This window comes from Onychomys torridus, chromosome 4 (assembly GCF_903995425.1).
Source record: "Onychomys torridus chromosome 4, mOncTor1.1, whole genome shotgun sequence".
NCBI lineage: Eukaryota > Metazoa > Chordata > Mammalia > Rodentia > Cricetidae > Onychomys > Onychomys torridus.
Window position 1 is genome coordinate 138,808,660 of NC_050446.1, and position 16,032 is coordinate 138,824,691.

At 50.9% G+C, this 16,032-nt stretch overlaps 2 protein-coding genes across 2 annotated transcripts; both read left to right on the top strand.

Annotated features, from left to right (window-relative positions):
• The first annotated feature begins 1,862 nt into the window (after window positions 1-1,862).
• Window positions 1,863-2,143, top strand: LOC118582957 (ubiquitin-like). Its single transcript, XM_036186137.1, has one exon. The coding sequence runs from the start codon at window positions 1,892-1,894 to the stop codon at window positions 2,120-2,122; it is 231 nt and encodes a 76-aa protein (XP_036042030.1). The 5' UTR covers window positions 1,863-1,891; the 3' UTR covers window positions 2,123-2,143.
• An 8,182-nt stretch (window positions 2,144-10,325) lies between these two features.
• Window positions 10,326-15,863, top strand: Fam83c (family with sequence similarity 83 member C). The gene is made up of 4 exons (XM_036183433.1): window positions 10,326-10,936; window positions 13,385-13,552; window positions 14,020-14,144; window positions 14,423-15,863. The coding sequence occupies exons 1-4, from the start codon at window positions 10,424-10,426 to the stop codon at window positions 15,861-15,863; spliced, it is 2,247 nt and encodes a 748-aa protein (XP_036039326.1). The 5' UTR covers window positions 10,326-10,423.
• The last annotated feature ends 169 nt before the right edge of the window (window positions 15,864-16,032 follow it).

A 16,032-nucleotide genomic window follows, 5' to 3' on the forward strand; every position in this document is an offset into this window, starting at 1 on the left:
CCAGTCAGCCTTAGCTACATCTCAAGACCATGCCATTCTTACCAAAAAAGGAAAGAAAAAAAAAAAAAAAGAAAGCCTGGACCCTTGCCACCAACACTCACATGGTTTTGTTTGGTTGGTTTTTTACTTATAAAAGTTTTAAGTGCATTCTCAACAGCCCTGTATGATAGGCATCATCCTCAGCATTTTTACTGACCATAGGGAAGGGGCTTATGGCTCAGGAGGCCCAGAGAGCTACCCGAGATGGCTCACACCATGGGGCTGCAGGACCCAGCCCTCTCCCTAGACCACACTGCCTCCCTCAGGTCTGCTGAGATCTGCACTTGGGTGGAAGACTTAGCCAGGAGCTTCCCCACAGCCAAAGGTGGAAAGGGATCATCTCAAGATTGTGTCGCCCCTCTGTCACAGGAAAGCGTCTATTAGTGCGTCCGAAGACATTTTCCCTGGAGGTTTTTAAATGAGAAACAGCAATGAAATTAAAATTTTAAAACAACTGGTATTTAATTCTGCTCTGTGACAGACATATCTGAACCCTCTTTTCACCTATCATTCCATTTAAACCACGTCAACAGCCCTGAGAGGTGTCAGCTACAGCTGAGACAAATGGACGCTTGACAAGGCCCCGGTTGATCCTGCCGACATGCTCACGGGGCTGACACTCCAGCCATCTGCTTTAGGTCTACAGAGAGTTGTAGGTGAAGCAGCATGTGTGTGCTGTAGTTAGAAGAAGAACCAGGTGTGGAGTGCACATCTTTAAGTCCCCGCACTCAAAAGGCAGAGAGGCGAGTGCATCTTTGGAGTTTGGCTAGCCTGGTCTACATAGAAAATTCCAGGTCAGCCAGAGCTGTAGAGAGAAACTCTGTCTCAAAACAAAAATCACACGCAGACACAAGGAATGGGCTAGAGAGATACCACATCAGCTAAGAGCACTTATTGCACTTTTAGAGGACCCAAGTTTAGCTCCTAGCATCTACTTTGGGCAGCTAAGTTCAGCTCCAGGGAACTTGATGCCATCTTCTGGCCTATGAGAACACTTGCACACACATTACACACACACACACACACACACACACACACACACACACACACACACACAATTTAAAGTTAACGCATTTGAGCCTCCTGAGCTTGTATGTGCCTATACACAACTGGAAAACACACGGGGATTCAAAATCAGAAAAGCCAGGGGTGAGGGCATTAGAACAGAAAGGATGGGCATCAGGAAGTGAAGGACTGCCCAGGGGAAGGCATGGGACAGGAAATTCCCGAGACTCAAGCGGACCCGTGGCCTCAGCTGCTAAAGGGAAAGAAGGGTTGCAGAGAAGGAGGGATGCCTGGGGTGGGGGTCTGAATAATGCATCATTTGACAGGCAGCTGTCATTGACAGTGAGCTACCTGATTTAAGGACTGCAGCTTGACAGGAGCAGAGAGGCAGGACAGGATTAGGATGCATTAGCCTGCCAAGAAGGGAATCTACCCTTCTAGGCTCTGGTCCTGGGGATGGCAGAGAGAATTCAAAGGGACAGTTCAGAGAATACTCACCAGTGCCTGATGCTGGAACTACTCAATGTACCAAAGAAGTAGAAGGTCGTAGCCATTAGGAAGCCACTCTGCTGATGTCTGGCAGTGGACAGTGGGAAAGCATCCTCTGGGATGAGTTGTATCCACATGATAATTACAGCATTCTGAGTGAGGTGTGGCAGGAATGGCCACCCCATCATGCAGTAGGGAAATTGTCCACTGAAAAGAAAGCACTCACTGTGCAAGGTGACCCTATAGAAGACTAGACAGCGAGTGACGAGAGGCCTTGTCTGCTGAGGGGCTGCTTGCGTCTGGGTGGCTCGATGCACTTGGCAGTTTGTGGTTTCATCACACTCGTGAACAGGTCAAAATGCAGATCTTCCTGAAGACCCTGACCGGCAAGACCATCACCCTGGAGGTGGAGCCCAGTGACACCATCGAGAATGTCAAGGCCAAGGTCCAGGATAAACGGCATCCCCCCGACCAGCAGCGACTCATCTTCGCCGGCAAGCAGCTGGAAGGTGGCCGCACTCTTTCTGACTACAACATCCAGAAAGAGTCCACCCTGCACCTGGTCCTCCGTCTGAGGGGTGGCTATTAATTCTTCAGTCTGCATTCCCAGTGGGCAATGATGGCATTACTCTGCACTATAGCCATTTGCCCCAATTTAAGTTTAGAAATTACAAGTTTCAGTAATAGCTGAACCTCTGTTAAAAATGTTAATAAAGGTTTTGGTTGCATGGTAAAAGAAGAAGAAAAAGAAGAGGAGGAGGAGGAGGAGGAGGAGGAGGAGGAGGAGGAGGAGGAAGACTACGAGACAGCGACATGCCTTCTGCACCCTACCTAATGGCTCTTTGTGCACTTTGGGGTATCTGTCCGGGGATCCAGGATGGCGGGAAGAAGGCTCGGGCAGTAGAGACGCTCTGGGGAAGGCAGGAGTAGACCTTAAGATGAGTGGGACTGCCAGATGTGGTGACACACGCCTGTAATCCCAGCACTCTGGAGGCAGAGGCAGGTGGAACTGTGAGTTCGAGGCCAGCCTGGGCTACAGAGTGATTTCCAGGACAGCCAGGGCTACACAGCGAAACCCTGTCTCAAAAAACCAACACAAACAGAAAAGTGGATGAGGATGCTGAGTCTGTCTTGGGAATGGAGAGGACATGTAATCATGAAAGTTCCCACAGGTAGGTAGGGTGGGGACCAGGGCAGGGAGGTGGCAGCCCTCGCAAGAGGTTGTAGGAACAGCAAGAATGGGCCCAGGAGGCAGGGTCTGGAGGGGAAGCTGAGGGGTGGGGAGAGCTGCCAGAAGGGCTTCCCATGTGGCCTGCTGCAGCATAGGAGCCAGAGAGTGAGCTGGGAAGGTTTCGGGCTTTCAGAATGCTCGCGGAACATGATCGTTGAGAGACCGCAGATTGCATGGGAACATGGTTGAGTCCCTGGAGATGTGAGCTGAGAAGAGATCCTACCTAGTTGAAGTAAGGATTTTCCTTGAACGTTTGGGATTCTTGTCATTCATTCCTCTCAAAAACCGAAGTCTGGCTTCAAGAACAAGACCTGGCCCTGTAGAGGTAGAAAGAGCCCTTCCTTTTTTTTCTTTTTAAGATGTATTTATTTATTATTTATATAGTGTTCTGCCTGCATGTATGCCTGGAATCCAGAAGAGGGCACCAGATCTCATTACAGATGGTTGTGAGCCACCATGTGGTTATTGGGGATTGAACTCAGGACCTCTGGAAGAACAACCAGTGCTCTTAACCACTGAGCCATCTCTCTAGCCCAAAAAGAGCCCTTTAAAAAAAATGCTGTTTTTATGTGTATGTGAGTTCTGGGCAGATTCTGGGTGTTAGGCTCACCAGCAATGGCTCAGTGAGGGTCCCCAGGACAATCATGTGAATAAGACAATCATAGGTAGGGGTCTTTTGCCTGTGTGTATGTCAGTGTACCACATGTGTGCCTAATGCCCGAAGAAGCCAGAAGAGGCTGCTGGAGCTCCCTGGACTGGAGTTACAGATGGTTGTGAGCCACCGTGGAGGTGCTACAATAAATCTGAGTCTTCTGAAAGAGAGGCCATTTCTTTAGCCTGTCTCCATCCCGCCCCTCCCTTTTCAGTAAGGTTTCACTGTGTAGCCCAGGATGGCTTGGGATTTGCTATGTGGACTAGGCTGGCCTCAAACTCAGAGATCTGCCTGCTTCTGCCTCCCGAGTGCTGAGATTAATCATGTGCACCACCACCTCTGGCTTGAACCCTTTCTTGAGACCAAAGATTGCAAGGACAGAAGGGAGACAAGGGATTCCTGCAGAGAGAAGCCCAGGAGAAGAAGGAGGCTGGCTGTTAGTGATGCCCAGGGAACCTACAGTTCATCCACCATTTGGATGAAGGAAGTCCATGGATGCACTGGGAAGAAATGGTTCATCTGCAAATGGTTTTAGCTCTTCCCTTGGGAGTAGCACTGCTCCTGCCTCCCTGTCCCTGCCCATCGCCAGCCTCTCCCACCCTACTATTCCCACCATACCGTGCCTACACCATCCACAGCATTTGGTCTTAGAGAGGGGGTAGATCAGACCTCAGACCCATAGCCATGATTCTTCCTAGTCACACCCGCCCTTGTACTAACCACCCAGCAGAGGCTTTCTGGGGACTGCCCTGGGCCATTGTTGGTGAGCCTAGAACCCCGAATTTGTCCAGATCAAAAGCCTCTTTCCAGGGTGTGGAGGGGGAAATAAGGAGAGACGCCCCAGAGAGCTTGCATTCTCTAGAGCTCCAAACCCCTGGTTTATACCTTGGTTTAATCCATGGTTTATAATTATTTATGAGTCTATCTTCCTTACCCAACTGTGAGCTTTTCCAGGGCAGGCACAAGCTCTTACTCATCTTTGGGAACCCCCCACCCAGTAGCAGCTGAAAGTAGACACTAAATCCATGTTGGGGAGACTGGCCGAGGGGAAAAGAAAGGGGTAGGCAGGGAGAGGTGACTGCGTCTGTAACAGGGGCCTGAAAGGCTCAGTAGATACTGGTTTTTCCCCCACTCGAGTTCAGAATGGACTGAGAAGTAAGACACCAGACAGATGACCATAAAAATGGTGATTTTATTAGTGTTGCAGATAAAGCTGCTCAGAGAGCATCAGACTGGCTAATATTCCCACGGAACTGAGCATCCTGCTCTTCCATGACAGAATGGACCTGGTCCTTGCAGACGCAGGATTTCTTTGTGAGCTTATACTGAGTAGGTATAGAGAGAACATGCTAACTCTCTCTAAGGTGGGGCGGGGGAGGCCGGGGAGAAGGAGGGAGATAATGAAATGGGTCCAAAAAAGACCCAAGTCCAGCTGCTCTCCAAGCCGTCATCACGCGAACCCATTCCTCTTCCTTGGGAAGGAGAGAAGGATGCTATGAGGGTGCTGAGGAAGGATGGCCCTCTCAGATGTCTCCTCCTCCAGAGTGGGGTGGGAATTCCGTCCCTTCCTCTTGCAGAAACATGAGTGAGGACAGATCTACTGTTGTATGGGATCAGACGATGGATGCGGGCAGAGGTTGGTAGGGTGTGTGGGTGATTAAGATGAGTCCTCAACATGTCATAGTCACTTTTCAGAAAAATACCAAAATGTCCAGCATGCTGGGGAGGTGTGTGAATACTTGTATGTGTACACACACACACACACACACACACACACACACACACACACACACACACGCGCGCGCGCACACACACACACACACATGCGAGCAGAGGAAGGGATGACTTTGCCTCCTATGATAGGCACTGGTGGGTCACCAGTCACACTCCACTGACAATGGCTGGCAGCTGTCTTGGCCCTCAGGGTCAATCTTGGGTCTACAAGAGACCAACTGGAAGAAAATCTTCTGGCCCCTGCTGTTCATCTCTCTTCACACCTACATCTGACTCCTGCCCTCCCCCAGCCTGAGAAGCTCAGGTACAGAGAGGTTAGGACCACTCTGGCAGGCAGTTACCACGGATTTACTCCTTACAGCCTCCCGATGAAGGATGTGCCACTGGCCTCATTTTACAGATTAGTCGCCTGTGACTCAGAAGGTGACTTCACCCACTAGGAGGCAGAGCCATTTTTCCAACCAGGGGATCTGACTCAGTTCAGTGGCACAAGTAGGGCCCCTGTAGGCTAGCCCTGGGTCTCAGCCCCTGGGGGTATCAGGGTGGGACAGCAGGAAAGTCAGTGACCTTTTGGAGACCCATGTGGCTCTCAGTGAACGAGTCACACTTAGCTGGACTGCTTTGGGCCACTCTTACACACTGGGTGACTTCCTAAGATCCTCTTGTATCTTCCCAACCTCCCCTGCAAGGCCCCCAGGGGTCTTTGTGGTGTGGCGCTGGGGACTTTCCTGCAGTCCCTTGCCAAGCTCCTTCCAGGGCATCCTGGCCTTCTTCCTCCAGCCTGGAATGCCCTGATTGCCATTCTGCATTGGCTGGGTGTATATGTACATGTTTGTTTGTTTTTGAGATAGAGTCTTACTATGTAGTCCTGGCTGGCTTATAACTTGCTTGGAACTCGCTATGTAAACCAGGCTGACCTTGAACTCATAGAGATCCGCCTGCCTCTGCCTCCCAAGGACTGGACTAAAAGTATGCGCCATCACACCCAGGTATTTATTTATTTATTTATTTATTTATTTAATTTATTTTGGGGGGCTTTTTGAGACAAAGTGTCGTTATGTAGTCCAGCTGACATCAATTTCAGCCTTCTTGACTTAGCCTCCTGAGTGCTTGGATTATTTTTTATCATTATTGTTATTATTATTATTATTATTATTATTATTATTATTACTAGGCTTTTTTTGAGACAGGGTTTGTCTGTGTAGCCCTGACTATCCTGGAACTTGCTCTGTAGACCAGGCTGGCCTCAAACTCAGAGATCCACCTGCCTCTGCCTCCCGAGTGCTGGGATTAAAGGCATGCACCACCTCACTACATCTGGCAGAATCCTCTTGATTTTTACAGCTCCAGCCAGCCTCCAGGATTCTCCCATTGGCCCCTTTGCCTCTCCAGCTTGCCTATACAAGCTTCCTGGCCTTGGCTTAAAGGATTGGATGCACTCTGACTGCCCCTCCTCCAGAATCCTGTACCCCTGACCCAGAAGTAGTACCACGGCGATGGCATGTGCCAGTGTTAACACCCGAATGTCCTGCAACTGGAAAACCTACAGCCGGCTTCTGTCCCACCCCCACAGGACAGGCTCCTGCCCAGGCGCCACTCGGCTTGAGACAGATGACAGACAAGACTAAATGGCCCCCAGGAAGGCCAAGCGTTGCCAGGAAGGCGCCGGACACTCCCTCTGGACAGGAAAATATTTTCGTTCATCCTAATAACAGTCATTAAGGGGCCTGTGCCACACACTGCAGCCACGGGCTGAGCTTCGGTCTCAAGTGGCTCCCAGCACCCTAGGCCTAGCCCCAAGGCCAGTGTCCACCTGTCTACCCCTCTCATTCCCCTTTACCCACTCAGATAAAGGGGAGCAGCTGTCTTACAGCCTCGGGGACCTAGGTTTGATGTACACCCTATCATTATCAGAATGTCAGGGATTCTTGGGACCCTTTTCTGTTCACCTCACCCTCACCCTGCCCCTTTGCACTAAGCTACATGCACACACAACAACAAAAACAAACCACGTAGTCCAAAATTGGAGTCAAGGGCTCCCCCATTTACACAGACACTCAGTAACCAAACAAATAATCACACAGACATGCACAAGTAGGTACACACACCAACATATCCTTCAAGATAAACACACAAGCACACAGACATGACAGTGTGCACACTTACAGTCACGCACAGATTCAGTACTGCGTAAGTACGCATATATACTCATTTAGATGATATGAAATTGCCAGCATTCAGTAATTTTTTTAATCTTACAAAAATAGAATCTAGCCAAGCATGGTGATACATACCTGTGACCCAGAACTTGAGGAGCAGAGGCAGGAGGATCAGGAATGGAAGGTCATCCTCAGATACATAGTAAGTTTTGAGGCCAGCCTGGGCTATGTGAGATCTGTCTCAAAACCAAAAGTCTAAACAACCAAATTATCCATCAGTGAGTGAATGAATGTGTGCATATGACACATATACAATGAGATATTTAGCCTACGTGCTACAACATGGATGAAACAAAAGCATTATGCTAAGTGAAAAGAAGGTGTTCACAAGAAGACAAATGTACCATGATTCCCCAAAAGAAGCCCCCGAGGCAGTGCATGGAGACCCGTGGAGAAGGAGGAATGGAAGTGTTGTTTGTGGGTAGATGATGAGCTGGCTGGATGATGTAGTTAGTGGTGGGTGTGCTTACTGCCACTGAAGTGGACTGAGGGAGGGTAAAGTCTATGTGTATTTTTACCAAAATTAAAAGTAGTAAACAAGGGCCCAGTAAGATGGCTCAGCAGATGCAGGTGCCTGCTACCAAACCTGAGTTCGGTCCCTAGGATCCAGGGCAAGAGCCAGCTCATGAAAGTTGTCCTCTGGCCTTCACACATGTTCTATGGTACACACACACACACACACACACACACACACACACACTAAAATAAATAAGGTGTGCACATGCACACACATACACACACTACATAAACAAACAAACAAATAATAAATAAATAATTTTTAAAGGGGTAAACAAGATACAGCACTAAAAATATGTGCCAGAGATAAACAGTGAACTCAGCAGCTCCCGAGCCCTGAACAAATCTCCCCTCCAACAAATCTAGAGATAAGTTCCTAATGAGGGCTCTGTAACTCTTGCTGCCCCCGCAGCTCATCACCCTCCCACGGTATGACTTTGTTTACCCAGCTTCTTAACACTCTAGTAGTCTACAACACTCCAGGGAAGGGCTCCTTAGAGGACCCTACACTCTGGTTTCTGCCCTCGGCACCTGGGATGAAATGGAAGCATTTCAGGTCTTAGACAATGGCTCCCCTAAGCCCTGGGCCCCTGACCTCTCTGCCCCATCTCCTACCCAGCCTTTCCATCCATCCCTTTCCACCCTGAGTCCTCTTTCAGGGGAGTCTGTGATCTGACTGTAGAACAAATGGACCATATTCTCATCCGGGACTGGGTATATACCATAAGGCTTTAGGGGATTCTTGACATCCGATCTCACCCCTCTACAGGAGGGTGATAAACATTCTACCCTCCCCATTCTGCTACCATGTGCAGTTGCCAACTGATGACCCCTTCTTCAGAGCAAAACCGCTTCCCCACCCTCTGAGGACAGCCCCACGTGTTCCAGAACTATGAACCATGACTCTGATTGAGGCCAATACCTGCTCCGTTTTCCTTCTGTCCTTGCTGTGTGTCTGCCCATTCTCTGAAAAAACCTTTGAATACTCAGCCCCAGTGGAGGGGAGCCTGGCTTTTACCAGGTTCAGAGTATCCCTGGAGTTCAGTGTGCTGGAAATGCAGCTGTCTACCTTAGCCAACCCCTCCTGGTGCACAGGCACAGCTGATAAAACACTGGCTAAAAAGGCAAGTTCCAAGCATGGCTGCTGATGTGGTTCAGTGGGTAGAGCATTTGTCTAATGAAGCCCTGGGTTAGAACCTCAGCACTGTGTAAACTTGGCATAGTGATGCATGCTGTAACCCCAGCACTGGGGAGGTGGAGGACTGAGGACCAGTAAGTAGTCCATGGTCATCCTTGGCTACATAGTGAGTTTAGCCTGGACTACATGAGACTTTTTTTTTTAATGTGTTTTGTGAGCATATCTGCATGTCTGGTTCCCACAGAGGTCATAAGAGGATGTTAAACCTCCTGGAATTGGGAGTTACAAATGGTCATGAGCCACCATGTGGGTGCTGGGAAATGAACCCTGGCCTTCTGCAAGAGTAACAAGCCAACACTCCAGGCCCAAGACTTTCTCTTAACAAAAAAGGCACACTCCAACTTGAATGAAAATGTCTTTACAAAACCCAGTACAACGTACGACTATGTGCCAACTAAAAAATAGTATTAATAAAATAGAAAAAAAAAGGCAAGCTCTGACTCTGCCAGTCTCAGAACTTCTGGTATATTCAGAATGGATGGCGCATGCAAGGTGTATATTTTTAGTTTTTACTTGGGGGTCAGAGTGAGGACTCCTAATTCAGGTCCTTGGAGGATGGGCTCAGAATTGGACTGAGGATGCTGTGAGCACCATGGTTATGGAAGGAGCGGGGGACATGGTAGGAGATAGAGACCCAGGTGGGAGACAGATGGGTGCTGATGCTCCTGGAGTTCTTATACATCATTCCACCCTCACTGGGGGTCTTATATGTCTGTGGACCAAGGCATATACACTACCTAGGGTGGTATGTTTGGGGCTTATGCCCAGTTTCTATGTTAGTGTTGGGTTTGTTTTCATGTATTTGGTTGAAATGCGTATGTGAATCTGTAATCTACATCTGCATGCTGGTCAGTTGTCTGTGTGTTGGCAGATCTGCATGTATGTCTTGAGTCATTTGTCTGCCATGGTCTGTGTGTGTGTGTGTGTGTGTGTGTGTGAGAGAGAGAGAGAGAGAGAGAGAGAGAGAGAGAGAGAGAGAGAGAGAGAGAGAGAGAGAGAGCCCTAACCTCCGCTGGTCACTGAGGGTCAAGGTTGCAGGCTTGTAGCTGTGTTCCCCTGTAAGGAGTGCCTGGAGAAGGGCCAGCAGTATGCTCTAAGGGCCTGGCACTGCTACTTCCCCCAGCGGGCGAGTCCCAACAGCAGACAGACAGGTGGGGCTGACCCAACAGGTTCCAAAGGCCAGGGGCAATGGGGCGGAGCATGGTTCAGACTTAGGGTGGCAGCAGTTTGGGGGCCCTGCCACACATGCGGGGTTGGCAAGCTGGAGGCAGTACCTTCTTTCTACAGCAGCCAACCCAGGTGCAAGCCATGGAGTCTCGGGTGGGTAGGGCTCTAGGTGGATGCACACCTTCCGCGGCCTAGTGCCCGGAGGGACCCAGGGCATGGCAGGACCCCTGCGGAGCCGGGTGGAGGAGCTGAAGCGGCCCTGGTGGAGGGAGAGCTCGCCCTTGGTGCTCCAGCACAGTGAGGCTGTAAGGCTTGCTGCGGACGCCCTCCTGGAGAGGGGGGAGGCTGCCTACCTTCAGGTCATCTCTGAAGAGCGGGAACTGCCCTTCCTGAGTGCCCTGGACGTGGACTACATGATCAGCCATGTGCGTGGGGTTCCCGAGCTCAGTGAGGCCCAGGGGTCAGAGACCTTAGGGCAGGATCGCCTCAGCATGCTCTCTGAAGTTACCTCAGGCACCTACTTCCCCATGGCTTCTGACTTAGATCCCCCAGACCTGGACCTGGGCTGGCCCGAAGTGCCACAGGCCACAGGTTTCAGCCCCACCCAGGCGGTGGTTCATTTCCAGAGGGACAAGGGCAAGAGCATCAAGGACCTGCTGCGGTTCCTCTTCAGCCAGGCCCACACGGTAAGGGCTTCACCTCTTCCTTCACAGATGTGGATGCTGATGTGGCTCGCAGGGGAAAGGGGACCAGTTTGAGCCACATAAAAGCTTCAGTGGGGAACGAGGACTAGTCTCCGGTCTCTGTTAGATCCCCAGCTGCTAGAGGATGGGCGGGCGCTTTCTTTTCCATTGGCACTCATGAACATTATTAAGCATAGAACAGGGCATCGTGCTCTGGGACTTCACCCCTGGGAGTGCACGTGAAATTACTGGAAGGGGTCCTTCTCTTTCTTGGGAAGGAGTCTATCACCTTCATCAGATTCTCAAAATAAATAAATAAATAAATTACGATTTAGTTTTGTTTATTTATTTTCGAGACAGGGTTTCTCTGTGGAACAGCCGTGGCTATCCTGAAACTCCTTTTATAGACCAGGCTGGCCTTGAACTCACAGAGATCCACCTGCTTCTGCCTCTTGAGTGCTGGGATTAAAGGTGTGAGCAACCACCGCCCAGTTTTTTATTTTTATTTAATTTCATGAGTGTTTTGCCTGTCTGCATGTATTTGCCTGGAGTCAGTGAAGACCAGAGGAAGGTGTTGAATCCCATGCAACTAGAACTACTTACTGTTGTGAGCTACCATGAGTGCTGGGAATCAAACCCCAGTCCTCTGGAAAAGCAGCCAGTGCTTGTTCTTAAGCACTGAACTAAGTTTTATGATCTCCCAGACTAAGACCTCAACCATGGTGAACATTTGAGCTACAGCCTTGACTTACAAAGGAAGAAGCCCAGGGCAGAGAGGGGCTAGAAGGAAGTATCCAGAGAGAGGTTGTGGAGGTCTGGGAGGGAGGTTTCTGACTCTACCAGGCAGGGCTCAGCTTATCCCCAGATGCCTATCAACCCCTGCACTGCAGCAACAGCAGGGGCTTAAGCACGGCCTTGGGCACTGGCACATGGGTTTTGGCATGGGCTAAGCTTTGAGTTTGGCACTAAGGAGGACTGAAGAGTGGAAGCCGCTGGACTTGGGGTCATTAGGAAGGGGCAGTCACACCTGGGAAGCCCCTGGCCTCAGAGCAGTATAGCTTCACCAGTGGAGGCCTGGCTCCTACTCAGATGAGGCAATAGCTGTGAAAACCCCTGGCAGGGTTTGAGATGGGGTAGACTCCTGCTGCAGAGTCGAAGAGCCAGGGTCCCACCAGCACCAAAGCCCTGCCAGCAAGCTTGCCTGTGCCTGAGGCACAGGAGGGCTGAGCTTGATTGGCATCGAGCACGGGGTAATTAGCGAGGCTGTTGCTGTTGTCATTGCTGTCCCCCTTTGATCTGCTCCCCCCACACTGGCTAGACCTGTGCTACATACTAGAGAATCCCCAGTGCCCTGCATGCTCACCTCCAATTAGACTTTCTGCCCCTGGGCTAAGAGTCGGGTTGCTGGACTGAGCTACTACTCATTCTGAGTGACCTCACAAGTGTTTTCTCTCCCAGTAGCCCGGTGTTGTCCGTTTGCTGAGAAGGCAGCAGGAGAGGGGGAGGCATGGTTAGTGAGCTTCTGCTGTGTGTCCAGTCCAGCGTCTTCACATTTATCTCTTGTAACTATGAGATACGCTCCATTTAGCAGACAAGGAAGCTGAGGCTCCCTAGGTGAGCCCAGGACTCTACTTCTAGGAAGTGGAGGAATATGGATTTGAACCCACTTCCTTTTTGCTTCAAGCTGCAGGGGTAGGCTCTGTCCCTCCCGCTCCGAGGCCCTTTGTAGGACAGAAGACTCTCACAGTAGACACACACAATGGCAAGAAGGGGCAGCTGGAGGCTTAGGGAATACCCTGGATGTTGGAGGCACCTGCCTCAGCCCTCAAGTGAGTGGGAAGCCTGGGTCCACTTAGCACAGGCGGCTGTAAAGGAGGCTGTGAATATACGGTATCACACAAGACCTCTGCAGCTTCACAAGCAATGAGGTTTGGTAAAAGACAGAGAGATCCCCAGCACCGGATTGCAGCTTTCAACATTGTAGGCGAGCTTCAGACAGTCCTATGCCAGAGCAGAGCTGATGCCAATGAGGATTATGGGGGAACAGGCCTGGTAACTGGGGTCTGCTTCTGCCTTCTGCCTTCTCTGATTCTCCAAAGAACAGAACTTTAGACTAACATAGTTGATTTATAGACATCTCTAAGAATCTGTTACCATGTCCACAGGAAAAATCCTCCAAGGCTTTCAAACAACCAGTGGTTTAAGACAGTCAATTCTTCCTGTGCCCAAGCTAAGAATGCCCGGCTAAGGCAGGCATGGTGGCACACTCCTGTAACCCCAATAATCAGGGGGGCTAAGACAGGAGTGAGCTCAAGGCTGGCTTGGATTACAAGGTTACAGAATTTGACCCTGAAAAAAAAAAAAAAAAAAAAAAAAGAATCCAATTCTGATGTTACGTCCTGGTTTTCAACTCCATACTTTTCCTGGGACCGAACATTCTGCCTCCTTCAGGTGGTGGCTGTGGTGATGGATGTATTCACTGACATGGAGCTTCTCTGTGACCTAATGGAGGCCTCCAGCCGACGTGGTGTCCCTGTCTACCTCCTTCTGGCTCAGGAGCACCTGAAGTACTTCCTGGAGATGTGTTATAAGATGGACCTCAATGGGGGGCACCTGGTGGTGAGTATGGGCTGAGGGCTTCAAACATGGGAAGAGGAGGGAATTGGGAGCACAGGAGGGAATTGGGAGCAGAGGAGGACCAGCTGGTAGTAAGGGAGCACTAGGGGAGTCAGCTGGAGCAGGACACATGGTTCCTTTAACTGTGTGGGATGGTGACACCCTTGGGTCACAGACATGGCCTGAGCGCCACTTTATTCATTTTCCAATTTATTTTTATTATTTTAAATTGTGGGTATGTGCATGTAAGTGCAGGTGTGCATGGAGGCCAGAGGCGTCAGACTGCCCTTGTGCCCTTGTGCCCTCGTGCCCTGGTGTGGGAGTCCTAGGGAGCTATGAGCCACCTCACAGGAAGAATCTGGAATAGAACTCAAGGCTTCGGAAAGAGTGCTCTTAACTATTGAGTCTTCTCTCCAGCCCCGAGTCCCGCTTCCCTTCAGCTCACCAACCTCCCTCTGCTCTTGGTGCAGAATATGCGTGTGCGGAGCACGTGTGGAGACACGTACTGCAGCAAGGCTGGTCGCCGATTCACCGGGCAGGCCCTGGAGAAGTTCGTCATCATTGACTGTGAGCAGGTGGTAGCTGGCAGTTACAGGTGAGATGATTAAGGAAGAGGGGCCTGGGGCTATGCCATGCTCTATAGTAAGGGCATTGCAGACCTGCCTGCTTTGAATTTCTTCCCTCTATCCCTTCAAACATGTATGAGGCACATGGGAGCCCACCCTGCTCAATGCCTTGGCATAGAAAGTAATGACTGCCCATGGGAACTAGAAGGACTTTGGAGACCCTCATCCCTGACCCAACTCTAGTTATGACTCTTGCTGGGCCCTGGACTTTGTGCTTCGACTCCTGACTCTGTCCCTCTGTCCCTAGCTTCACCTGGCTTTGCAGCCAGGCCCACACCAGCATGGTGCTGCAGCTGAGGGGCCATATTGTAGAAGACTTTGATAGGGAGTTCCGGTGTCTGTATGCTGAGTCACAGCCTGTGGAAGGCTTCTGTGGCAACGAGGATCCGGATCCACTGTCTTCCCGGGTACCTCGTCCTCCGCCTGTGACCCTGGCCTTTGGACCTGGAATTCCAAGTGCTACAGGCTCCTCACCCTCCAGCAACAGCCTCAGCAGCATCAAGCACTCACCTCTTCTGGGCCGTTCTTCCTATCTTGCTCTACCAGGAGGTGGTGGCTGCAGTGACATGGGGATGGGGTCTTCATCTCCAGGTCCTGCCCACCATGAAGCTGGTGGCCCGCCATCCTTGTACCGTCAGCTTTCAGATCCCAACCATAGCTCAACTCCTGGACCCTACAGGGCCAACTTGAGCAAGCTGGGGGCATCTCCATGGTCCCAGTCTTCTCCTGCCCTCAACCACTGTAATGCCAGTCCCTTGACCCTGGCAGTGGGGTCACCTCTGCTCCCATGTTCCCGCCCCCTCCTCCACTTTACTAGGGGGGTCCCAGCACTGTCCCGGCTTCCAGAGAATGGGCTCCCAGCAAGCCAAGAGCCCATCCTTCCACGAGGTCGCTGGGTACCTGGCACAGCTCTAGAGACAGCAGAAGAGAAGAAGATATCTTTGACTCAGAGCCATGATCACCTGGATCGCCTTGTCCCCTTCCCTAAAGCAGGAGAAGCAGGAGGCCCCAGTTCTAGAGTTACCCCCAATTCGGGTTCCCTTCAGCATGGTGAGCAGGCCCTAGATGATAGGAGATTGTCCCTGAGCCACAGCTACAGCCAGCTGGATCTCCTGTCCCAGGGTCAGGGTGCCCTTGAGCCAGGGTCCCTCAGACAGGGTGATCTGGGTGTAGAGAATGACAGGAAGCTGTCCTTAAACCACAACTATGGCCAATTGGACCTTCTGCCACAAAACCCCAAGGCCCAGGCCTCTAAAATACTGCCTGATGCCAACTCTTCAGCCAGGCCTGGCAAGCAGAGTCTAGATGAACGAAGGCAGACCCTAGGTCACAGCCAGCTGGATCTCATCACCAAATTTGGCCCATTCCGGAGTGAGGGGCCTGGACCCAGTGGTCCCCCAGAACCAAGCCCAGTTCGAATGGCCGGAGTAGGCTCTGCAGATGAGAAGCGGCTGACTCTGGGCCACAGCAAACTGGACCTCATCACCAAGTATCATCAACTACAGGGTGCCAGGCAGAGACCTGAGCCGGGCCTCCCAGGAGCTCCCATAAGTGGTCATCAAAATGGTAATAACAATGACCTATTTGCACCTGAGAAACGGCTGACCTTGGGCCACAGCAAACTGGACCTCATCACTAAGTACAACAAGTCCAAATTCAAGCAGCTCCGAAGTCGCTTTGAGTCCTAACTCTGCTCCTAGCAGGGACAGACCCTCCCTCCATCCACAGAGTTGACATGTTCAGGTTCAAGAAGCAGCATGGGGTGTTGCATAAGGAAGGCAGGCATCGAGCAGCCTAGGTCAGACACTCCCTGGGCTCAAGACTCTTCCACACACACATGCATAGGCATACATACAA